This window comes from Poromitra crassiceps (genome assembly GCF_964638095.1).
Source record: "Poromitra crassiceps genome assembly, chromosome: 2".
NCBI lineage: Eukaryota > Metazoa > Chordata > Actinopteri > Beryciformes > Melamphaidae > Poromitra > Poromitra crassiceps.
In genome coordinates this window covers 55901450-55928192 of record NC_139624.1, presented here as the reverse complement: position 1 = coordinate 55928192, position 26743 = coordinate 55901450, and the positions used below count along the sequence as shown (strand labels likewise).

Genomic DNA, 26743 nt, shown 5'->3' with positions numbered 1-26743 from the left:
GCCATAGCCGAAATAATTCGTCTTACATAATCCAACGCTTAAGTGCCAGAGCCGAGTTTACTCGTCTTACATAAACATTTTTTTTTTTTTGACGGTGGTACATCAATCAACAACTTTTACATCTTCGAGATCACTATTGGAGCAAGATAATGTGTATAATCTATTTTACCGACCCACTAAGTGTTGACAGTGCTCCCCCAGACGACCGAAATCAAAGAAAAAACTGCCGCGGGACCAAGCCGTTCAAGGAAATGCCGTGGCGATTTTACAGTAATCCGTTCAAGACTTGTCTTGCCTGAGAGCGGCCGCGCACCGGCAGCAGCACACAGAGAGCGGAGAGCGATTTGCAAAATAGATCATAGGTGAAACACACTTTGAAACACCTCAGAAAGGCCAGAATCAACATCTGCCCATCGCCCACGCATTCCCCGGCCCATCTTGACTCGCACAAGGAGCGTCTGCACGCAGGCAAGCAGGCAGGCAGGCACACAGGCAGGCAGCAGCAAAAGCGCTTCTGACACGCCCGCTGTACAGCCAGGAGGAGAAGACACACGGAGGGAGGAGTTTGAATGAGAGGGGTGTTTCCTGTTGTTATGGAGGAAATTACTGTTCAAAACTATTGTTTAGAATGTCTGACGGTCTTACTGATGCCAAAAATGAATGGTTAAAGTGACTGTTTCACAAAAAGCCATTTATCTCTGAATAAATTTCCAGACGCTGAAACCATGCTGTACTCAACGGCTAATATCTACATAACTACTAACTCTGCAAACTAACTCTTTTAGACAGAGAAAGCACACATTCTATTAGTTATTTTTAGATGATTGGTGTTCATGAATTCTTAACAGAAAAAAATCCTCGGCTGTTTCTAAAATGAGCCAGAATCGTCAAAAACACCCCTGGCACAACTTACCTACAGGAATGAAAACATGGCTGGCATTCAATGTGTTAATAGAAAGAGAGAGAAAGAAGTTAGATCAAGAAGGGCCCAGGTGGAGCCTGAAAAGGTGAGTCTTTAGTCTTTTCCGAAAGATCGGCAGTGATTCAGCAGTCCTGACCGAAGGTGGCAGCTCGTTCCACCATTGGGGTGCCAGGGACGAGAAGAGTCGAGATCGGGATGAGCGACTTTTGAGCGCCCGTAGCGAAGGAGGAGCGAGGCGCCCTGCACTGGTGGAGGAGCGAAGGGAGCGGTGAGAGGTTTGGAACCTGACCATAGATTGCAGGTACAGGGGAGCTGACTGGTGTTCTGCCCTCAGTGGTGTAGTCTACCTTTTTTCAGAGGGTATACTCTGACTCTGACCCGGCATATTCACGGGGGGGGGGGCGTGGTTTCGGCCGGAAGTGGGCGGATATTCGACCCATTTTTTGTTGTTGTTCCTCCCCAAATTTGCCGAATAGCTTCAGCCATCAGCTTCATCTTGCTTCTTCGGTCGCTATTCTGTCTCCTGAAGATTTGTTTGCCGACGGGGAGAAAGCCCCACGTGATAGCCACCCGTCAATCTCTCTCTCTCTCTCTGCTCAACGCTGTAACACCAATATTATTTTGAAATTCAGTTGACTTTGCCATTTCCCACGGATATTGTCGCGTTTTTCTTTCCTGGCTTGACAGAAAAAGTCTGCCTTCACGCGCCTTGTCGGCTTGAAAATAGAACTCACGTAAAAATCGGCGCAGCAGGCGAGGCGTGGGTACACGGAAGGTTCACGTTGAGGCGCCCTGTGTACACAGCCTCATTGACTAAAAAGGACGCCTATTTGAAAGCGTGGGTAAAGGCAAGGCTTGGGTGCTGTGTGTGAACGTAGGGTAACACACAGAGCGCACAGGGTGAATTTTATGAATGGAAATTGAAAACGATACGTATCATAGCGCATTTCCCAGTGCGCATACGCAAATCTGAGTCATTTCGCAGTGTGTATACTGCGTATACCTGTGTAGCACGTAGACAACACCCCTGACTGCCCTGTAGGCCAGTACCAGTGTCTTGAATTTGATGCGAGCTGAGATGGGAAGCCAGTAGAGGTCCTGGAAGAGGGGAGTGACATGAGATCATTTGGGTTGGTTGAATACCAGACGGGCTGCAGCGTTCTGAATGAGCTGAAGCGGTCGGATGTCGGTGGCAGGTAGGCCAGCCAGGAGCACGTTGCAGTAGTCCAGGCGAGGGATGATAAGTGACTGGACCAGGAGTTGAGTCGCTTCTCTTGTGAGGAAGGGACGGATTTTGCGGATGTTGTAGAGGGAGAACCTACAGGAGCGTGCTGTCGCAGCTATGTTGGCTGAGCAAGACAGCTGGTTGTCGAGGATCACCCCAAGGTTCTTAGCTGTTTGGGAGGGCAGTACAGTGGTGTTGTCGATGGAGATGGAGAGATCTGCGAGAGGACAGTCTTTCCCTGGGAGGAAGAGTAGCTCTGTCTTACCAAGGTTGAGCTTGAGGTGGTGGGCAGACATCCAGTCGCCAATGTCCTTGAGACATGCAGAGATGCGAGCCTCGATTTGAGTGTCAGAGGGGGGGAAGGAAAGGAAAAGTTGGGTGTCATCAGCATAGCCGTGATAAGAGAAGCCCGGTATTGGCCCGGCTCCGCCCGCTCGACTCCCTTTTTTGTAGCTTTCCACCAGTCAAAACCCGGGACAACTTGGGTTGAGTCGTACTTTTTCTAGTACCGCCTCTGTCGAGGTTCCAGGCCTGTGGACCCGGTACCATACAGTGATGTGAAAACACTGCAGATGACTGATTGGTCAGGCAGAATCGTGTTTACTGTGTCTCTGGACCCCAGTTTAGTGACGCTTAGCTTCTCTTGTGTCAGTTGTGTGTAATGTTATTTCCCAAACTCTCCTGTTATTTCCAGTAGTCTTTTGTCTTGCTGCCTTCAGCCTTTTGTGAAATAAAATCGATCTCCTTGCTCAGCCTTAACATGACGGTTATGACATGACGCGGGTTTTCGCGGGACATGACACAGGTTTTCCTGGCTACTGGCCGAGCAGCCAGCTTCTCTTCTCCCTGTAGCGTACCCCCCATCCTCCGCCATGCGGTGCGGTACGCAGGCATGTAAATAACAACAAAGAAATTAGGGATGCACCGATCCACATTTTTTCACATCCAATCCGATTCCGATACCTGATTCGCAGATACCGATATTATGCCGATACCAATATTTTTCTTGAATATACAATATAGGCAAATTTGGCCAGTTAAATATATATTTTTTTAAATATACCTTGCAAAAAGCAGACAAAATTAAGAAAATATACAAGACAAAGAAGGATACTATTATACATGGGCAAATTACGGCCTGTGCGGCCCCCGCTGGAATTGCAAAAAACAAAAAAATCTGATTCTGATCCGATTCGTGAATTAGTGCCAATATCGGCACCCGATATTGGATCGGATCGGAATAAAATAAATATCCAATCTCCTCCTAGCCGATGGCCTCATTTGCTCGTGTAGGTCATATAGAGGCAACCAGTTTAAAAGTTCCGTCTAGGGATTACATTTTAACGTTACAAACAGAGGGCAGATATGCGGTGTCGCTATGATGACCAGTTGTGGGCGAAGGGCAGATTGAGATGAGTACTACTTGCGGTGGAAGCAGACACTACTTCAGGTCGAGCCGAGTAAAGCCGAGTTGAGACGAGCTGTACTATGCAGTACCATGTGGTGGAAATGAGCCATAAATGGGTCCAGTCCCGGGGCTCTAATCAATGTCTTGCTTGCACCTGCTTTACTTCCTGCCTTTAAAGCCCCAGACACACCAAGTCAGCCGTCGGCCATGTCTGGGTGTCTGTCACTCTAGTATTTGCGGTGTGTCCCGCACTGTGCTCTAGTCTGCTTTGACAGTGGCTGGTTGGCCTCTTTCTCCGGCCGATTCCACATGTTGATTGGCATTGGTGAGAGAAATCACTCTGATTAGCTGGTCAGGGGTAGAGAAATCACTCTGATTGGCTGACCAGGGGTAGCTAAATCACTCTGATTGGCTGGTCAGGGGTAGAGAAATCACTCTGATTGGCTGGTCAGGGGTAGAGAAATCACTCTGATTGGCTGGTCAGGGGTAGAGAAATCACTCTGATTGGCTGGTCAGGGGTAGAGAAATCACTCTGATTGACTGGTCAGGAGTAGAGAAATCACTCTGATTGGCTGGTCAGGAGTAGAGAAATCACTCTGATTGACTGGTCAGGAGTAGAGAAATCACTCTGATTGGCTGGTCAGGAGTAGAGAAATCACTCTGATTGGCTGGTCAGGAGTAGAGAAATCACTCTGATTGACTGGTCAGGAGTAGAGAAATCACTCTGATTGACTGGTCAGGAGTAGAGAAATCACTCTGATTGACTGGTCAGGAGTAGAGAAATCACTCTGATTGGCTGGTCAGGAGTAGCGAAACTGGAGAGAGGACACGCAAAACACTCCAACTTCATCTCTGATAATTCCAAAACACGGATATTCTCACAAGCAAAAGACCAGACAAGGGCTGACATACACCAGTGTCATTTGCAACTTTTTATCAGACATATTCTTGATTATAAGTAGCGATATTACGAAGCCCTTTAAGCGAGCAAAATGGCAGGTAGGCAAATGCTACTTTCTTTAGTGTTACATGAATCAGGTCTCACACAGGTGCAGAACGTACATGGTAGCTGCCAGTCGGCTGTCGTGTTTGCGGTGTGTTCAAATCTAACTTTTTGGCCTCGACACAGGAGATATGAGGTGACGTATCGGTCAGCATCTAGTTGCCGCTAATCCTTTCAAGTGTTTTTGGTGTGTCACCAGCTTTAGACACAAAATGGCTGATTTTGGTGGGATGTGAAATAGGCGTATGGAGAATGACTCCCTTCTGGAGCCAGCCTCAAGTGGCTGTTCAAGGAACTGGAGGTTTTGGTACTTACACGTTGGCTTTTTTTTCAGAACCGAAGGTTGCAGCTTGGTCTGAACTAGTCTCTCCAGTCCAGACTCAAATATGACCAGAGTCTGCACTACTTCTCAGCCACAGCTGCTGTTTTGAGGGTGGGTCTAGGGGTAAAAATTGAATGAATTGTACCAACGAGAGAGTGCTTCATTTTCATAAGTCAGGTTGGGTGGGCACGCCTGATCGCTAAAGTCGTTACTGATTCGCGCCCCTAGGATTTCGAGGGAACCAATATCACTGGCCAGGATTCCGACACCAGTTTGGAGCTAAAAGTGTCTCAGACCCAGAAAGAGATCTGCAGCATGCAGTAACGTAGTTAGCGTAGCTATCTGCGGTAAGAACTCCCATGGGTCTGAACAGGACCATAGCAGAATGCATAATACATGCTCCTACAGGAAGCCAGCATGTTACACACAACCCCAAACCCTCCTCGGGTGACTGTGACCTCATGCTCGAGATGGCTTGGGTATAACGACAGCAGTTGCCATGGCACTGTGACGTTTGGTCGCCAAGCAAATGCCATGCTGACGGTATGACCCGCCCCTCTCTCTCTCTCTCTCTCTCTCTCTCTCGCCGCTGCTCTCGTTGCAGTATTGTCACGTCAAGTCAACAACACTTTCTTCAATCTAATTAATTAATGAGTAATTCCCCTCCTGGAGTGACATGATACCCATTTGCACTTGGCAGCATTGTATATAGTAACTAAGTAATTCATTGTCTATAGTAACTAAGTAACTCTTTTATCGTTGCTCATGCACCATGTTAAGGCCAAAGCCCTTCATGCAAAGAGGGAACGATGTACTTGCTCCTAAAATTCTAAAAGCACATTGTGCTTGTACATTGGCAGATTACTCTTTCTCTGTCTCTCTCTCTCTATTTCTCTCTCTCCCTCTCTCTAGCTCCCCCCTTTATCCCTCTCTCTCTAGTCCCCCTCTCTCTCCCTCTTTCTCCCTCTCTCTAGCTCTCTCTCTCTATCTTTTCTCTCCCCCTCTCTCTCTCTAGCTCCCCCTCTCATTCTCCCTCTTTCTCTCTTTCCCTCTCTTTCTCTAGCTCCCCCCTCTCTCCCTCCCTCTCTCCCTCTCTCTCTCTAGCTCCCCCCCCTCTCTCTCCCTCCCACTCTCTCTCTCTCCCTCTCTCTAGCTCCCCCATCTCTTTCTCCCTCTTTCTCTCTCACCCTCTCTCTCTCTCTGTAGCTCCCCCCACTCTCTCCCTCTCCCTCCCTCTCTCTCTCCCTCTCTCTAGCTCCCCCTCCCTCTCTCTCGCTCGCTCGCTCACTGACCTGAGATCAGCAGTGAATCATCAATAGTCTGGGATTGACTGTTAAATGCCCGGAGCTGGGACCACATCAGCACTTTAATGACTGCTAAAGCCTCTCGTGACTTAACCACTCAAGTCATAAATGGGCCTGCAGGGATACACATGCTGCTCACACACATGTCTCTCAGTTCTGTCCTGTCTGGGCTAGTTATGCTCAGACTCTGTCGTGTTATGCTTTCTGCTCATGTTTTTTCGGCTACATCGCATCATTTTATAGGTCCTTTGTAAAGTGCTGTTGTTGAAATGTGGAGATGGAGAGAGGGCTCATTGTGCTACTGGGCTAGCTGTTTAGCATCAGAGTTGCAGTCTCCGGAGTCAGAGGAGCAGGATCTCAGGCCGAGAAATTGTCAGGCCACCAACTGGCCACAAGTTGATGACATTGTTTTGTCTCTCTGTCAGTAGCTATATCTTTGTTTCATACCGTCTTCGCTCGATGCAGTGAATATCTGACGATGTTGATGCTAAGTTGGGTAATTAAACAGCAGGCTACTTAGTACTTATAGGCAACATAAACTAATTGGAACATTTCCATTTTCTCATACTTCTCTCTTCACTCACTCTCTACCTCCCTCTGTCTCTCTCTGTCTCTTCCCCAGGTGCTGGCGAGTCGGGGAAAAGTACAATTGTCAAGCAGATGAAGTGAGTTGATTTTGCTATAGTATTACCTAATTTTTTATTTTTTATTCTGATCCCCCTCCCCCTCCTACTAGCACATGCTTCCCCCGACACACGCAGTTGCCAGACGCTTCTTTTCACCTGACAGCGTGGAGTTTCACCGGCAGGACGTGGCACGTGGGAGGATCACGCTATTTCCCCCAGTTCCCCTCCCCCCGAACAGGCACCCCGACTGACCAGAGGAGGCACTAGTGCAGCGACCAGGACACATACCCTTAATCCGGCTTCCAACCCTCAGACACAGCCAATTGTGCCTGGATAGACGCCCAATCAAGCCGGAGGTACAGTAACACGGGGGCTCGAACCTGCGACCTCGTGTTGGTAGGCAGAGAATCTACCGCTGCGCTACCCGGACGCCCACTCTTGCCGTTATCTCATCTACTCATTCTACACGCCGAACTACAAAAATAAACTTTGTTTTCTTTTTCTTTTCTCCCAATGAATCCACAAGAACTGTTCTCAGCAGATATGATTAATGGCACTGCACTAGATGCCATTTTCATCATTTAGCAGAAGATAAACAGTGTCAAACACCAAGTGTTTTGATCCTCTATTTCTCAGTAATGTTGTGCTCTGTGAATCATGACACAAACAAGCATGATGCATCAGTGATCATAAGTAATTTAGGCCAGACCACCCAGTAGAATACATTAAGACAGACAGTATACTCTGTGTGAAAGCCCATTCATCATCAATACTGTTTGTCATGACTGTGAATATGAGTTATATTATTCATAAACACCTTTTGGCTAGTCTCATCAATCAACAGACTTACACGTGTTCATAGCACAGCTTTTGCTTCTTGTATTTTTAGCAGCTTTTTGAGCCATCATTGTTTCTCTTTTGGTTCTTCACTTCTGAAAGACGAACATGCTGTAGCGGTAAAAAAAACACTAGTAGGCACTGGCAGTGACAAATTGACTGGAACGCCAGTGTGTCGCATAGGAACGTCTGTTTTTTAGGGGATACTTTGCAATATAGTGTGTTCTCATTTCTAGCATAATACAGCAGACAGATTTCCATTTCCATTTTGTGAGCTTAGACTTTATGAGGCTCTATCAGGGTAGATTGCAGCATATCAAATCTTCGTTATGCCAGCTGGCAAAACAGAAGTACTTTCTGTCTTTTTAAATATTTAAATCCAAATGTTGTTGTGTTAAATAACACCAAACAAACATAAAGTAATACTGAAAGCTAATGAATGTGATTAACTGAATTTGTATTTAACTAATTTAAAACAGAGATGGGGAACTTACTTTGATGATAGAGAGGGCCACACACAAAATTCCCCACTACCAGAGGGCCAGATTGTGACCATGCACTTCCATCAGTATGATACTGTAACCCGAAACACCCTATGACCCTGGGTCCATCACTGATGATGTGTCCAAGTAGCACCAAGAGGTGTATTCTAGAACTAACCCCATCACACAATTACATAATTATAGCAACTAATTTGATGAAAAGAACAAAATACATGTATATACTGGTAATCAAAGTTTATTCATTTATACCAACATTTCTATTTTTCATACTCCAATGCATTTAGTAAGGGTTTGGCTACCTTCCTATCAAACAATGCTACCTTATCTGTAAAGGGGGGACTCGTGGGGACCGATAGAACCCATTCTCATTCAGATATCTTGAGGTGAGAGGTCAAGGGACCCCTTTGAAAATGGCCATGCCTGTTTTCCCTCACAAAGATTGTGCTTAACTTTGGAACATTATTTAGACCCCTTGTCGACAAGCTAGCATGACATGGTTGGTACCAATGTATGCTTTAGGTCAGGGGTTTTCAAGGCTGAGGCTGTGGGCCTCCCCCCAGACAAAGCATGGAAAAAGGCACCCCCCCTCGCTCAATTCCTGGATGTCTATGGGATCATGATTATATTAATTGATCCCATAGACCAGGGGTGCCCACACTTTTTCAGCTTGGGAGCTAATTTTAAAATGACCAAGTCAAAGTGATCTACCAAACATATTTATTTATATATATATACACTGAGTATACAGTGGAAAACAGTGGAACAGTGGAAAAACAGTGGAAAAACAGTGGAAACAGTGGAAAAACAGTGGAAACAGTGGAAACAGTGGAAAAACAGTAAAAAAAAAAAAAAAAAAGTTTTTTTTTCTTTTCTTTTTTTTCTTCCTCAATGCCATGCGATCGACCACACTACCTTCGCGATCGACCGGTCGATCGCGATCGACCTATTGGGCACCCCTGCCATAGACACTCAATTGAGCCAAGATAGGCTGATATTGCTGTTTGACATATGTCAGACTACACCAAATACATAAAAAAACGGTCTGTCTGAAGGCATTTATTTGTCTCTGACTCTGGGAAAGTTGGGGAAAACTGTCAAATTCCCCAAAACTACTGTACTGTATCTCCGAAATATCTCCCTAACCAAATCACACAGATTTAGGACATGTGTTCTATGACTATTTGCAACATTTATAATTTTGGAACAGTTTGGTTGATTTCCACTGCAAGTTCATTGAAACCAGGAAAATCTCTTGACCACTGGCCACCTTTGTCCCTTGGCAGGATCATCCACGAGGCAGGCTACTCAGAGGAGGAGTGTAAGCAGTACAAGGCTGTTGTCTACAGCAACACCATCCAGTCCATCATCGCCATCATCAGAGCCATGGGGCGCCTTAAGATCGACTTTGGCGACGCTGCGAGAGCTGTGAGTGACGGAGAGGGAAATGATCTCTTAGCTCAACTTTGGAATGCAATCACAGCAATGTTATTTCAGGGTGTTTGCTGGTCCTGCAAAATGTATAAACACATTTTTTAAACTTTTTAAGATTAGAGGCCTTAAAACTCTTAAATAAGGTGAAATATTGCCTTTGATTCTTCAGTATGGGTTCCAGATGTCTTTAAAATAGTGCTTTGTCCCCAGTAAGGGAAAAAGTCTCTCGTGAGAAATCTCTGGTTTTACTTCGTTTCGAACTTCGGAATCTGACACTATGCCAAGCTGCTCCCTGCAGCGCACCAACTGGACAATGTCTATTTTCTCAAAATTGACCCCTATAAAACATTGAGATATATATGAATGGAGAGAGCGTGCCTATCTCCTCCCTGTATGGTCTATTGAAGGCAAAATCTTCTCAGATCAGAGAACCAGTCTGCCCAGTAGCTCTTTTGGGTTGAAACCTCAGTCTGAGCCCCCCCCCCTATCCCCTCTAAACTTTCTTATGTAGAGCTGCTGTTTCTAGATTTGCACACAGTGCATTGTGTAGTCAATCCTCTCTACCTCTGTAAATATGGCACTTTAAGTTCTAATATTTTTTGTCTCGCCAAAAGTAACCATGTAGATTCCCACTACGAGGTCAGTTTATCAAAATGACGCCTGTACGGAAATCTGAATTTCGTTGTCGGAGATTGCTCCTAGCAGCCAGACTCCGGGGTGCTCTGGGTTGTTTCCGTAGCATTTGATTAACGTTATGATTTAATTCATTTTGTAACAAATGTTGGTTTAACAGGTGAAATCGAACTGAACCTTTGGCTACGTTGTAACTTACGCTTACTGACTGGGCAGCGGCAGCCCAGTGCTGGTGCCTCCCATTGGCTTGCCCACCATAGGCCGAGCCCTCGCTCAGGCCACGGAGCGTGTTGCCTCCCGCCCGGCTAGGTTCGGGGGCCACGCTGCCTCTCAGGGCTCGCTGGAGTCTCACCCAACGCAGTGGGGCGACTCCTCGATGCCAGACGAGGCTGACATGGGCAACCTGGAGTACGATCATATTTATGATCGTGAGGACCTCGTCGTACAGGTCCAACTGAGTGACGAGGAGGACCACGAGGGCATGTGGGAGCCTGCGGCCGAGGACGAGGCCCGCGCCTCTGCTGGTGAGCCTTACCAGAGGCAGTTCAGAGAGGTGATGGCCAGGGCCGTGGAGAAGTTGAGCATCGCCTGGGCCCCCCCCCTCTCCCGAGCTCCCTGTTGCGTGGGCGATTTTTTTTCAGCCCCCCTCTTGCCAGCCTCAACATCACATGCCCCTGTGACCGGACGTACAGGACACCGTATGCACATCCTGGGGAGGCCCGCAAGAGGCCAGGGCCCCTTCCCAGGGGTTCGCCGTGTGGTCGGCTTTGGATGGCGAGCCCAACCTGGGCTACGTGGACATGGCACCACTGGAGGATACCGTGGCAGTATGGCCCATGTGTGCTCTGGAGTCTAGAGCACACATGGGCAAAATGCGGCCCCAGGGCCGGACTCAAAGAAAAAAAAGAAGAAAAAACTCAATAAAAGGCAGACTTATGTTAATAAATCTCATCTGCTACAGCCATTGGACTTGTATCACTATTATATCAGGAGATTAACAAGAAATTACCAATCACAATGGGAGAGAGGGTTAAAAATAGGGAGACTCCCGTGAAAATCAGTAGTGTTGGCAGGTATAATCTCCAATGTGTGGCCCTTCATAGCCAGATGCCAATGACGCCTTCAGGCGCAATGGATTGTTTTATAGGGGTAAATTTTGAGAAAATAGACATTGTCCAGTTGGTGCGCTGCAGGGAGCAGCTTGGCAGAGTGTGAAATTCCTCTTTCTCACTCGTAAGACCTGGGTTGTAGGACAACCCCAACGTATTACAGATGTGTACTGTTAACTGTTGTTTTTATTTTGTTTTTTTACTTACTAATTTAAATTGGCATTAATAATGCCTTACAAATAAGTTTAATTTGCAGAAAGCACAAATGATTTATTATGTTACGTCATATAATGTCTCCAGCTGTCTCCAAAATATATGTATAAATATGTTGGCATTTTGGCTATCCATGTGGCTGCTGATATGGATATAGTGACTTTGTTAGTTCATTCCTGATGTTGACACTGACCCACCTCCTGTGTCAGGACGACGCGCGGCAGCTGTTTGTGCTGGCGGGCTCGGCGGAGGAAGGCTTCATGACGGCAGAGCTGGCCGGGGTCATCAAGCGTCTGTGGAAAGATGGTGGCGTTCATGCCTGCTTCAGCCGCTCCCGGGAGTACCAGCTCAACGACTCGGCCGCATAGTGAGTCAGACACACAGACACAAGCAGTAGGTGCAATTCCAGATGAAACAGTATGAACATTTCATATCACGATTACAGTGACCAAAATGATCATGGTTATCAGTATTATCATAATATTGTTCAAATGTGCTGAGAATTTGCAAAAAGTAGTGATACACTCATTGAAATCATTTCATGAGGTTTTATATTGAAAACTCGGACCCAAAAAGTACTGATACACTACTGAAATAATTTCACCAAGACTGTTGCTAGCTTTGGTTGATAATGGACAGTATATTTACTGTGTTTTTCAAAGCGCTGTAATCTGGGACTGATATGGTGTTGGGCCTCCTGCTGCGTCGCTGGGGGGTGGGTGGGTGTTGGGTCAGGCCTTTAAACCAGTAATCATTTCATCCCTAGTTATAAGACACCAAAATTGTGAATCATCATCCCCATAAGACCCAGTCAGCAGCAGTCCTACACACACATACCTGAAGTACCTGTACTTTGCAGGTCCATTTGCAGCACATCACATGAACCAAAAGTCCCAGCTAGAGCTATTCTATTGCACACACACACACACACACACACACACACACACACACACACACACAGCCAGTACCACAACTAGCCAAACACAAGCTCGTCTGGCCTCAAGCCAAGCTCAGTAAGCACAAAGCTACCATACCTCTGTCTGGACTTTGAGTTTGACACTGTCAATATTTGTCTGCTCCTACCAAGCCTGCAGTGTGTTGGCTGGACAAAGTATTTAATCTCTGACCTTACACTTAAGGGCTAGGAGCATTTTGCTACACGGTCACCTGCCTGGAAATAGATATAAATCACACCAAAGACAAAAGAGCAGCAAGATCCTTTGGAGCATTTTCCCTCCCCTGCTGCGCTATTCACTTCTTTGTCTTGAGCAGTTTGGATTGTGTATTGTGTACATATTGTGCAAGAGGCTGTCGCATTGGAACAAGTGATGTCATCACAAGGCACCTCCTGTCTTTTGTTGGTAGAAACCCCATTTGCCTTGTTTTGCCGTTGCAGAACAAACATCACCAGTTACCACGCTGGCCAAGAGAGCTGCAGTTGTTGGCCATTTTCTAATTGGTTCTTCTAATCCTGCTGTCTGGGAGCTTTTCATGAATAGGAAACACCATTACCAAACTTTTTTTTTTCACTAATACCTTGGAAGACAAACGAAAGGCTTGTTTGAGTGAAGGGGAGATTGTTTGTGTGTGTGTGTGTGTGTGTGTGTGTGTGTGTGTGTGTGTGTGTGTGTGTGTGTGTGTGTGTGTGTGTGTGTGTGTGTGTGTGTGTGTGTGTGCGTGCGTGCGTGCGTGCGTGCGTGTGTGTGCACGCGTGCATACAGAGGTCACTCGTCCTTCCATGGCATTTCATTTGCAGAAACGTTGAGGTTTCAGTTTGGGTCATACTCGGATACTCCTAGTGCATCCAGAGTGTGTGAACCACTGACCTAAATAATATGGACAGAGCTATCTATCCCATTGATCTTGGTCTCCCGTTTGGTGTTGAAACGTTGGCCGTCGCCATGTTGATTTTTCGTCAGCAGAGCGGGAGGGAATGGGTTGAGTCTTGTGCAGCTCACGTGATACGGTGCAGAGCCGCAGCACCGCCTGCTATTGGTCCGTGATTGGCAAGCTGCGTGATCACGGGACAGGCAACCTGTCAATCACCCCCTTTTCTATCATCTATTTTACTCCAAACGGGCGAGTTATATAAAAAATTACCCCCCTACAGTTGTTATGAAAAGGGGAAATTAGCTATATAGACCAAAACCATGTTTTGCCCCTCACTGGAAAAAGATGTTTAATCCTGTTATAAAGTCGGGCATTTTAACATGGGGGGAATGCCTACTGCCCCTGACCGCATGTGGCCATTAAGCCGGGGGGGATTGGCCACTGGTGTGAACATGTAGGCTGGTAAACCATTCTGATCAGATCACGTGAACTCACATTCTGTTGCATTCTGTGGATCAGTCTGGCCTCCAGCCCGCCCAAAGCCATTTCCAGAAATTACAAAGTGCACGCACCAATCGGACCTGCCTCGTAGTTGACAACGTAACCGGCCAATCAGGGACGCCATTGGCAAAACGGTATAGAGAGCCAAAGGCACGCACCAAGAGATTTCATCCGCCATTTATTTTCCCATAGACATTTTTCATAAAATGCTTATAAAAATAGTTTTACTAAGTCAAACCAATAGAATCATAGAACATTTCACTCCGACCAAAACGTAAAAAGAAAAAAGACCTGATAAAAAAGTTGTTTTTCTTTTTCTTTTTTTTGTCTGAGTGAAATGCTCTATGGTCTCTCCTGATTCTAAATATAGCTGAATCGCTTAGTTTGCTCAAGTAAAACTATTTTTATAAGCATTTTACGAAATGTCTATGGGAAAATAAATTGCGGATGAAATCTCTTGGTGCGCATGCTGAAGCAGGAAGTGAGGTCGACTTTGGCTCTCTATGGCGGCTCCCGAAGCAACGAGCGGGAACGTTAACGTTAGTAAATACAGCCATACCCTAAGTGCAGTTATCACAGAAATAGATCCGATGAAGACCTGATGAAGACGTATGCACGTCGAAACGTTGTCTGATTATTTTGCACCTTAAATAAAAGGCATCATTGGATCCGAGCTGCTCCAGACTTATTCCTTTAAGTAAACAAGAACAAGAGTATGCACCAGGGGAGTTTCTCGGCGGAAAAGACGTTTTCGGCGTTCTTCCAAGTGGATTTGGATTACATTTTGGGACGCTGATTGGCTGAAACAGTTGTCTGTCAAGGCAAGTACTCCCACCCACTTAGCTGAAGGAGTTGTCTGTCAAGGCAAGTACTCCCACCCACTTAAACCGCTGTGGACGAGAGTCCAGACTGATACTTTGAGTGAAACAGAAAGTGAGATCAGATGATCAGGGTGGTTTTTACCAGGCTAGGCTCATGTGTGCATTGTGATGTGGTGTAACCTCTGTGAGCACAGCAGCTTGCTCTCTGGGGTGTCTGCAGGTGCTTGAAAACCCTTTTTAGATTGAATCATCTAAATGCAGTCCACTCAAATACTGCATTTGAATCTAAAATACAATTTCAGAGTTCACATACCTTACCTTTTTGTATTCTTCAGCCTGATATTTAGGGGGAGATCAGTCCTAACATGTTACTGCCATCAAAAAGGTGTAAAGAATTCTCGAACTGAACTGGCAGAAACATGCAGTTAGCCTGCTTATGCTAGTGTAAAGTAGTATAAACTACAGGAGAAAATATGAGACATCCCTTGTTTTCAGTCTGATATGGAATGGTTTTATCTGCCTTCTGAGTCCCTATCATCTTGTCATACTTGAGAAGATGTTGGGGAGCTGTTTGTTTGACTGACAGTTACATGCTTGACCTTCTTTGACAAGTTGACTCTCTCTCCCAATCACCTCCTCTCCTGCTCTCTATCTCACTCCCCTCCTCTCTCCGCTGCTTCTCTCTCCTCGTGTCCTCCTCCTCAGCTACTTGAACGATTTGGACAGGATATCCCAGGCAACGTATATCCCCACTCAGCAGGATGTCCTGAGGACCCGAGTCAAGACTACAGGCATCGTGGAGACGCACTTCACATTCAAGGACCTGCACTTCAAGTGAGAACTGCCTCCTGGTGACCGCTGGGTTCGCTTAAGAGCGTCTGAGTGTTTCACAGGATGACTTAATTAGTTTTCCTTCCTGTTATTGACTCACACACTCCCATGTGAGGTATAGTGACACAACTTGCCAAGGTGCTGTGCATAGCAGCGCTGACTCATTTCATTTCTGGCCCTCCATTGGCCAACGCAGACGGGAAGTGGGAGCAGTTAGGTCGCACAGGCTCCATACCCTGTCCTCATGGATATCTGATTTGAAAATGCCCTTGCTCAATAGTTTGAGTTGCCAGCTTCTAGATCTGCATCATGGCTGACTGCATTATACTCTATTTCAATTGGGTACACCTTTAGAACCGCCATACATCAAACATTTCAAAGCAGGCGATAAAATGCTCCACCTTTATGCCTTTTAGCTGAGCAAATGGGAAATGTAGTTTATAGGGTGAAGTTCTGCCCCGGCTGCTCTGACTCTTGTGTTCTCTGCTATTGCTCAGTCATCTGTGTGCACTGTGCACAAGCATTGGCTGGCCACTGTGTATGCTAACACCATTTTTCACTCGTGCACACCACACGATCTGATTTCACCAAGGAATAGTTGTTCCGGGCCCGGAAAACCCGTCCCAAACTTATTTGATTGGTCTCCGCAACGGCTTCTTCCTGAAAATGTGTGACAAGTAAAACATTTGGTTAAGATTAGGATTAGGGTGTGAAAAAAGTGCAGCTCAGGGTGTGCTCGGTCCTGTGGCTTAATGGGTAAGGTGCTTGCCTTCTAATCGGAGGCCTGGGGTTTGATTCCCGGTCAAACCACACACGTGGTTAAATCAGTGTAGGAATTTAGCCAGGAGCAAGGGCAAAAATGCCCCCAAGAAATCTCAGTATGCTCCTAAAAACCATGGTCCAGGGGCAAAAATTGCCCCCAATAGTTTAATAATTTTCCTTCAATTCATTTAATTTCCATCTCTAACACACACTCAGCTGGTTGACAGAAGACAACGTCGACGACGAAGAACACACTCACACAAACAGGGCTGTTATTCACACTACGCTTTAGCAACTTTATGCACTAATTACTACTTTTTAAAGTGCCCCCAAAATTTTGTAAATGCCCCCAGTTTTTAGACTCTAAAAATTTAGAGAGTAGGGGCAAAAGATGCCACCAAAATATTTTTAAAATTTCCTACACTGGGTTAGATAAGATAACCCTAATCCTACCCACATATTTTTTACTTGCCGAACGTTTTCAGGAAAAAGCAATTGCAGCGACCAATCAAATGAGTTCAGGACGGGGTTTTCCCAGCCCATACTAGGAAGAAATGTTGGTCCAGGAACAACTGTTACTTGGTGAAATCAGTTTGTGCCATTAACACGATGTTCCACAACAAGACCAGAAGCCCCCTTAACAGCAGCAGTCGTGTTTCCAACCATTTATTTTCCCCCTTGGGCCTAACAAAGGCTGCTTATATTCACACTGAGGAACGTGCCGTGTTTACATTGTGCTGCTGCTTTTCTCCAAACAGAATGTTTGATGTTGGCGGTCAGCGGTCTGAGAGGAAGAAGTGGATCCACTGCTTTGAGGGCGTCACCGCCATCATCTTCTGTGTGGCCCTCAGTGACTATGACCTGGTGCTGGCTGAGGACGAGGAGATGGTGAGTGGTTCAGTCACTGAGATATGAAGAATGATGATAGCAGGCTTGTTCTTTTTTGTCATTGAACACATCACATTCGGCTGAAATGGAGATGGGTAAAGGAAGTAGGAATATAGACCGTATCACTGTGACATTGGGCTAACAACAACAGTCACTTCAGGGTAGATTGCGGAGATATCGGCAAACTTGTTTGTTGTTTATTTCTGTCCGCCGTAACTGTAACGTTTAAAGATATATACCATAGTTAAACACGGTCGGCCAACCAATCTGTTGTTTCTGCTGTGCTCTTTTTCTTTGATTAACCAAATCTACCCAACAGCAGCGACAGGCTGCTCAGAGTAACTGCTAGTTTTGGGTAAACTCAAGTTCAAATTTTCTTTAGTCTGTGGCCCAACAGGTAAATTAGGTCTCCAAACTAACGAAAGTGCCAAACATGCATTTTAGATTAACCATTTTCTCTTTATCTCAGCTGTTCCTCACCCCTCATAAAAGGAATTTACTACTGAGAAGATATTGTAAACAAACCTTTTTATTCGGTCAATAGGAGAAGCCCAGTTCAGGCCTCATTCCAAATGTATGAATCTGTGTTTTTGGATGACTTGGCCTCTCCAGTGCAAAGCACACAGTGACCGATGTCGCCTCGCTCTCTCCTCCAGAACCGGATGCACGAGAGTATGAAGCTGTTTGACAGCATCTGCAACAACAAGTGGTTCACAGACACCTCCATCATCCTCTTCCTCAACAAGAAGGACCTGTTTGAGGAGAAGATCAAGAAGAGCCCTCTCACCATCTGCTACCCAGAGTACGCTGGTAAGACTGCCTGGCAGCACTTGGCAGGAAATTTAATTTCTGAAGATGGCAGATGGAAATTGGTCACTCAAGCATGTAAGCTGCGAGAAGCTTTGTAGTGATTTTAGAATAGTGACAAGGGGGTATTAAAACCCCCCTCCAGTGTATTCTGTCATTCTTAAGAAGATATCTCATGTGTTGCTGAGTCGCCAGTGCTTGCTATATATATATATATATATATATATATATATAGCAAATAACCTCATTTTGTGCTCAAAGTTTTGAAAGAAAGAAAGAAAGAAAGAAAGAAAGAAAGAAAGAAAGAAAGAAAGAAAGAAAGAAAGAAAGAAAGAAAGAAAGAAAGAAAGAAAGAAAGAAAGAAAAAGGCTGTTGCTAAAAATTAGTGATGGCATGTGACTCAATGGAATGCTATGTCATAGATCAAGTCATGACTGATATTAATACTGATATAAATAGCTGGCATTAGCTTCTGGTGTTAGCTAACTCTTAGCTACGTTCGTTAGCTACTGTTCACCAGGCTCAAAACGCCACTGAATGACCCAATTTGATATAGCAGTTAACTAGTTCAAGTCACGCTCTTTCCATTAAGCCCATCATCTTTGATATTTGTTGGCCGGTTTGTTGATATTATAGCAATATTGTGGCTTATAAACAAATGTTTTTTTACAGGGGTACAGGGCGGCCATACTGTTTCCGGTCACTTCCGTTGTAGCGCAGACAAAGAGTATATTGAAGGCAAGAGACGAAGCTGTTCTGCTTTTTTTACAACAGCGCTGCAGCCATGATGTTGCAGTGGAGCAAATTATTAGCCTTCGGTTCTTATCAATGTAAGTTATTTGGAGCAAATCAGATGCCGTAGAAATATACAAGATACATAGATATTAAATGTTTTAATAGAACACCAACTAGGGATGTCAATTTTCGGTTAATTTCACTTTCGATTAACCGACGCTAATAATCGATTAACCTATCGGTTAATTCATAATTTTTTAATATTATTATTATTATTATTATTATTATTATTATTTTATTTTTTGGTCTATTTACTCAATGAGCTCATGCCCAAACAAGGCGTGTCTATTTAGATGCTGAAATGTTAATGTTTTTTGTGTTAGAATTATGCCTATATTTTTTGTTGGCTTTGCTGAAATTTATAAGTTTATTGCCACATTTTGATCAGGTAATCATTCCAAAATCATTCTGGCTCTTATATGGATGACAAGGAAATATATTTTTGAGAGCTTTATTTCCTGTTTATGTAAACATTGTAATGTTTCAAGATTAATTTTTTTTTTTTTTTTTTTTATATTAACTGATAGACCGACAGCAATAACCGAACAACGACGTTAGCGACGGTTAATCGATTAACGGTTAACCGTTGACATCCCTAACACCAACGGTTATACAGGTACAGTAGGAATGCTGACTGAAGGGGGCCTTTAAGCATGACTGAAGTGACTATGAGTGGTGATTTCTGATTAGTGCAGTCATCTTTATCCAATCCAATCCAATCCACTTTATTTATAAAGCACATTTAAAACAACAGAGTTGACCAAAGTGCTGTACACTCAAACAAAAATAGCAGTGACAAAAGAAAATACTCAGCACAGACAAATAAGACAGAAGTTAAAATAGTGACAAAAAACAGAAAGTAGAAAAAACGCGACTCCCATACTAGGTTCTAATTAAACGGCAAGTCGTAAAAATGAGTTTTGAGGCGAGATTTAAAGATGGGCAGTGTAGGGGCCAGCCTAACATGCAGCGGGAGCTCGTTCCACAGTTTGGGGGCTGCAACTGCAAAGGCGCGATCTCCCCTGAGCTTGAGCCTTGCCTTCTGGACGGCCAGAAGAGACTGGTCAGCGGACCTGAGTGACCTAGTCAGGGCATACGGAGTTAAAAGCTCAGAGAGATAGGTTGGGGCTAGTCCATTTAGCGATTTAAAAGCAAACAATAAAATCTTAAAATGGATTCTAAAACGAACAGGCAGCCAGTGGAGGGAGGCCAGTACAGGGGTGATGTGTTCACGCTTGTGAGTTCCTGTTAAAAGGCGAGCTGCAGCGTTCTGGACCAGCTGTAAGCGTGAGAGGGAGGCCTGGCTCACCCCAACATAAAGGGCGTTGCAGTAGTCGAGTCTGCTCGAGATAAAAGCATGAATAAGTTTTTCCAGGTTAAAAAAGGCTTGACCTTAGATAAAAGCCTCAGCTGGAAAAAGCTAGATTTTACCACAGAGTTAATCTGTTTGTCGAGTTTAAAATCACTGTCCATTTTCACACCTAGGTTTGTTACGGTGGGTTTTACAAATGGTTCCAGGGGGCCCAAGTCCATGTGAGGGGAACCACTGGGACCAAACATCAGGACTTCAGTTTTACTGTCGTTAAAATTTAAAAAGTTTAAGGCCATCCACGCTTTGATGTCGTTTAGACAGTTCAACAAGGGGTTTAGGGAGTTTGCATCCGTGCGTTTCAGGGGCAGGTAAATTTGCGTGTCGTCCATCTTTAAATGAAAAGTTATGCCTCAAAGGTGTGCGTTCAGCCAATCAGAACTGAGGGTTGGGCAATATGGACCAAAAATCATATCTCTGTATTTCTAGGCTGAATGGCGACACACAATATCTATCTTGGTATTTTCTACAAAGTGGGCTAAATGTTCAGTTATAAGGTCAAAGCCACATGTGAGATGTCACAAGCACTTTTATTAAAACAAGGCTGTGATCAAAATAAAATGCAAAGACAGGGTTTCCTTCCCTGACTATTGGTGCTTTCACAAAATATTTCCACAATGATATTTCTGATAAATTCATCATCAGTACTGTGGATGTAATGACTAAGTGGGTAAAGGCAAATAATAGAACAGCTAGAATGGTCTGGTAAGTTCATAAAATTACATCACTTTACTGTAATGCAGCCCTTAAAACCAGGAAAAGATAATATGCTATATTACGATACAATATTGACATATTGCCCCATTATTGAGGTTTTATACATTAAAGTTAATCACTGAAACTCAATATGTTTGAATGAAATTCATGGGAAATGGCAACCTGTCTTAGAATCTCATATGATGAAAGGAAAGCATAGAAATTTCACACAATTGTTAATAATTCCACCTTTTTATCAAAACAAAGAACGGAAGCCCAGTCGGCAGGAAGCGGTCTACCCATGTCTGTCAGTCCTCTATAAATCTACAAGATTATCCCTTTTCAGTGCCTTTTCCAATGTTGTGACTTCCCGACAATTCCGCTTCCTGACCCCCCCCCCCCTTCTCCTCCAGGCTCGAACACGTACGAGGAAGCGGCCGCCTACATCCAGTGTCAGTTTGAGGACCTGAATAAGAGGAAGGACACCAAGGAGATCTACACCCACTTCACCTGCGCCACAGACACCAAGAATGTGCAGTTTGTCTTTGATGCCGTCACCGACGTCATCATCAAGAACAACCTGAAGGACTGCGGTCTCTTCTAAAGCCGGCGATGATGCCGACGACGACAACTTTTTTCTTGGTGAGGAACCCTTTACAACCGCCTGCGCAATCTTTCCACTGACATATAACTGCCAAAACGCACCCGTGCCCCCTCACCCCTGGCCTGGCTCACATGTGGCGGACATGTGTGCGCGCACATGCGTGAAATAGGGGTTTCACAGAATAGTCGACTGTCAAAACCACTAGTTGACACATCCATCGTCGTGGACTAATCGTTCATATGTGGGTTTAGCACAATGCAGTAACAAATAAGCAAGAGGAAGAGGCAGAGAGAAACATGGCTGTACGTTCGCATGCTATCAGCTGCAATATATGTAAAGCTAACATTACCCTAAAGTACCACAACAGTACCAGCGTATGGATAACCATTTTTAGCTACACCCGGTAGTCGTATAGATACAGCTAGCGGCGTTACAGAGGAGAAACCAAAAATGCCAACAGAGTGAACAAAGTAGGCAGACGACAAGATAGATTTGTTTGAACAGTAATTTCTACGTTATGTCATGTTAATTAAACAGAATTTAGGGTATTTAAGGAAGGAAAGACTCCCGCTATCCCCGGAGAAAGCGGTCGCGTTGTTACTGCATCAAACAGTATTTCCAGCTCAGACAAGCTTGCTGGGGTTTAGTCCACTCAGATCGCAGCTTATCCTCTAGCCCAGGGCTATTCAACTCAATTGTTCAGGGGGCCACATTGTCAGAAACCTAAGGGGCCGAGGGCCGGACCCCGAGCCATTATATGTACACTTGACACAACCCGCCACCACATTTTCGCAGCCGTGCTGGAACTATTATTAATTAGGGGGTGCTGTAAGGACCCCCTTACAGCACCCCCTGTAAGGGGGTGCACAGGGGGTGCTGTGTAGCGGGCATCGTCAAAGAAAATTTGATGTTCTTTGGACTTTTATCCATATTTAGAAGAATATTTCATTTTAAATTAACATTAGGATTATACTGTTGTGATGTCATTATTCAGTATCTTCTCCTTTTCTCACTCACTTTCATGTAACCACCTGCTCTCCCTTTAGTCGTTTTACACTAAAACAGACAGCAACACAGGCATAAACACTGAACTTATTATTATTATTATGGAAAACCAGATTATGATGAAAATCAAACACTGTAATGTAACAAACATGGAAAAATGAAATAAAAAAGCTTCTCCCGGGCCAGTCATAGATCTTTGTCCCCCACCCCAATTTTTTTTTTAAATCAAACTCAGGCCTGCTGTAGCCAATCGGAGAACTCTGCTATTTCACCTACCCCCAGGTAGTGTTAACTACATTAGTTAACACTGTAGTGTACTGCAGTATTTGGGACCTTTTTGATGAAAATGTATCTGTCTTTTTTTTCTGTGTGTGTGACCCATCCCCCCAATTTTCTCCCCAATTGTACTTGGCCAATTTCCCCCTGCTGACCCGGTCCCTGCTCCACCCCCTCTGCCGATCTGGGCAGAGCCGTAGACTAGCACCATGCTCCCTCTGACACGTGCAGTTGCCAGCTGCTTCTTTTCACCTGACAGCAGGGAGCTTCACCAGCAGGACGTAGCAAGTGGGGGGCTGAACATTGATCTTTTTTTGGGGGGTGAAAAATATATAATATATCTCCCGCGACTATAGTCGACTACTTTTTGGGAGTAGTCGTGGACTATTAAAATGCAACAGTCATGAATGCCCTAGTGTGAAGAGCCACAATTAAAGTTTCCATCATGGATGAGGTCACTTGAAGTCCACCATAGTATGAGGACTCAATGGGAGTTGCTGAGGAAACTGTCATTCTCGCCCTAAGAGGCTGTTTTCCCTTTTTCAAAGTGCTTAAAGCTTCAAATGATCGTGCTTCCACTGCTTCAGCGTTTGAAATTATGCAGAGTTGCGGCATAGCTGCAGTTGGCCACAAGGACACAGCGTAATCTATCATCATCAAATGCTTGCATAATTTAATCACTGAAATCACAATTAGATGTTCTGCTCCATTTAGATGTTTGTGAAATGATAGTGGCAAGGTCGAGCTCTTGAGATTCAGGAAGACTCGCAACACTGTTGGTAGCGCCCAATATTTTTCGGATTTATTTTACATTAAAAATGACAAAGTTTTGAGCCCTCAGGTCAGGTTTGCAATGATTAAACAAGTTCAGGTGTTCCTCATAATTAATCTAGGGCCCACCAGTGGGTGTGGTCATGTCATGATAGACAATTAATGTGATATCTAACACATCAAGTATCAAAAGACAAGACAAAAAAAGCGGGAAATAACCCTGATAATACAATCTGAGTATTAGTGAGTGAAAAGTAGCGTTATCATAAACATGGATCAAGAATATACAGTAGAAGGGCCAATGAAATGTTATTTATGTGGCCTATAAACTCTAAAATTATTGTTAGGGGTAGGTTACTATATAGTCTCATGATGTAATATTATGGAAGTATTTAAACTCTAACCCCTCCCCCCCCTTCCCCGGAGCTCTCCCAAACCTCTGACAACCTCTTTTTCTTCCTTTCTTCTCTCTCTCTTTCTCTCCCCCCTCTCTCTCACTCCCCCCCCCCCCTCTCTCTCTCTCTCCCTCTCTCTCTTCTCCTCAGGCTGCGGAGCCAGCGTGTTCAACATCTTTTGGTGGGGAAGATGAGAAGAGTTGGGAGGGTCAGTCACGGACCAGTGCTGTACTATATGCCACTTTTAACAGCTTTATTTATGTTTTTTTTTGTCTTGGAACATTTTGAACTAGCATCACAACATTTGTGTAGGTTGTTTGTATCATTACATTGTAAAAGCGCCACCGCAATTTTTGACACTTTTTTGTCTTTTCTTCCCTTTTTTGAGGAGATTTTTTTTTCTGATCCTTTTGCCATCTCTGGAAAAGGAAACTTTGCTGTTGGTGGAGATACGCCCTTTCCTCCTTCCCTACAGCTCGGGGGGTGGAAGGGGTAGACTTTGAGTCCAGTTTGTTGGTACTTGTGCCTTCGCATGCCTTTTACTGCGGTCGTAGTCCAAAATGCTTGTTCTTTTGCCTGCTGAATTGTTCCAAACATAAAAGAGGTAAAAATGTTTTCATAATGTTGGTGTCCCCACTATCTTCTATGTGCACACCACCACTGAGCTATAGTGGGAGGAGGAAGATTCCCTCTGGTCTAAAGGTACATGGGTCTCCATGGTGACCGACATGTAGCCCCGCCCACAATCCCCTATCCCATCCCCCCACCTGCCATGACGACGGATGGCCACGCAGTCAGTACAATACTGAGGTGTATATTGCTACATTTACCCCGCCAATATGGGGTTCTGGTTTTTAAACGGTGTACAAAATATCCATTCTCAACCATTCTGAAAATGGTTAGTTGAGGCGCTGAGCTTATATTATGCTCAAGTGTTGAAAAGAACTACAAAGACCAGACTAGGCACATTTTACTGTATATTTTAATGTATTCGGAGGAGCGTTACGGAGCCTTTGGTGTCAGAGAGAAAGACGGAACTGCAGATGAGACGGTCGTTAAAATGAAGAGTTGGTGTTAAATGTTGGTGGGGTTCAAACACCTTTCTTAGATCCTATTTATCATGAATTTCTGAGTAGAAGTGCTGCTCTAGGATCAGGTGTGTCTTTCTGATGATTGTAACAAAGATGGTCGAGGGGGGGGCTGGTCTGTGATTCTGGATCAGCACTGCTATGCCAAGAAATGTGATAAATGCGGTCTTGGGTCTGCTCACATAAAGAAACTGCCACAACTGTCAATGTATGTGTATGTTCTCCGCGGATGGAGAATCTTTGTAGACTCATCTCCCTTATTTTGCTAATAAAAACCATTTACAAACCACACAAAGTCACTGTATCATTATGGCTATATGAATATCTTTCACTAGGGGCAGCGTGCAAGGATGGGGGAGGCGTGCGTCTGCGACCTCAAGGGCGAACTGACGAAGCACGGTGCGAGGCAGAGAGGGACGCTAGAAAGGATCGTGCAAAGCGTGCAATAGACCCTTCTCACGGGGGCCATTTTGTGTCGAAAAGGCAGGGTAAACACAGGTGCAAGCAAAACACTAATGAGGGTTTCCAACTTCCATGATTGGAATTTGGAAACCCTCATTAGTGTTTTGCTTGCACCTGTGTTTATTCTGCCTCGACACAAAATGCCCCCCGTGAAAAGGGTCTATATTTCTATTAGAACACGGCTCTCTCGAATACTCGATTCTGATTGGTCAATCAACAATATTCACCGGTCATTATTTCTCGACAACCGACCGCTGCTCTGCCACACCTGGATTAATCAGTTGATAAGAGCATTTTGTCTGCAGACACTACTAATTAGGCCAACCAGTTGCAGCTGTGGTGTCTTGTGTGCCAATTACGAATGAAACCACTTTGTGTTGAAAACGCTATTAAAAAATCTATTTGAATAATTATTTTTGTAAGATTATTGAATCATTTAGTTGTAGGCCGTGTTCTAAGCGGGATAATGTATACTGAGCCGGTGATTACTGGAAATAATGACCTTCAGGTGAATGATTAAGCCCTCCGCTGCGCGTCGGGCTCAATCTCACCTGTCGGTCATTATTTCCACAGTAATCACCGGCTCAGTATACATTATCCCTTACGTATCTTTCATTAGAGGCGTTTGGGTAGTGTCGAGGTAAAAGCATTCGCCTACCACCAGGGGGCGTCTGGGTAGTGTCGAGGTAAAAGCACTCGCCTACCACCGCAGACAGACCCGGGTTTAATCCTCGGCAGCAGTACTTCCGACAGACGCAATTGGCCGTGTCTGCAGGTGGGAGGCCAGTGGGGTATGAGTCCTGGTCTAGTGGCTCCTCTGGTTGGTCGGGGCGCTGGTTGGGGGGAGGAGAACTGGGGAGAATAGCAAAATCCTCCCACGCGCTACGTCCTGACAGTGAAACTCCTCACTGTCAGGTGAAAAGAAGCGGCTGTTGACTGCACATGTATCGGAGGAACCATGTGCTAGTCTACATCTCTGCCCAGATCAGCAAATGGGGTGGAGCAACGATCAGGACAGCAGGGGGAATTGGCCAAGTACAATTTGGGAGACATTTTGGGCGGGATATATATATACACATATATATATATACCGGTACACATATATATATACACATATATATATATACATATATATATTTCATTCTACTCTACATCCCAATCTCTGGTGTTTTATTTAAATGTCATGCTGGTATCACATGCTCTACATACCTCGGAGTGGTCGGCAACGTCACGCCTGTGAAGGATTTGAGAGGGTTTCCTTATCACAGAAGAGTCCTGTTTTCTTTCCCCAGACATCTCAAAAACA

General features: G+C 44.8%; 1 protein-coding gene across 2 annotated transcripts in view; it reads left to right on the top strand.

The window, feature by feature from the left end:
• Positions 1-25259, top strand: part of gnai1 (guanine nucleotide binding protein (G protein), alpha inhibiting activity polypeptide 1) — a 50858-nt gene extending 25599 nt beyond the window's left edge. Inside the window, exons 2-9 of one of the 2 annotated variants that reach the window (XM_083631989.1) lie at positions 6807-6849; positions 9434-9575; positions 11761-11903; positions 15394-15522; positions 17040-17169; positions 17826-17979; positions 21250-21478; positions 24038-25259. In XM_083631989.1, the coding sequence (XP_083488115.1) occupies positions 6807-6849; positions 9434-9575; positions 11761-11903; positions 15394-15522; positions 17040-17169; positions 17826-17979; positions 21250-21440 (932 nt within the window). In that variant the 3' untranslated portion in view covers positions 21441-21478; positions 24038-25259. Of the gene's footprint in view, positions 1-6806; positions 6850-9433; positions 9576-11745; positions 11904-15393; positions 15523-17039; positions 17170-17825; positions 17980-21249; positions 21479-24037 lie in introns of both variants that reach the window. The other variant, XM_083631988.1, reaches the window with a different exon arrangement.
• The last annotated feature ends 1484 nt before the right edge of the window (positions 25260-26743 follow it).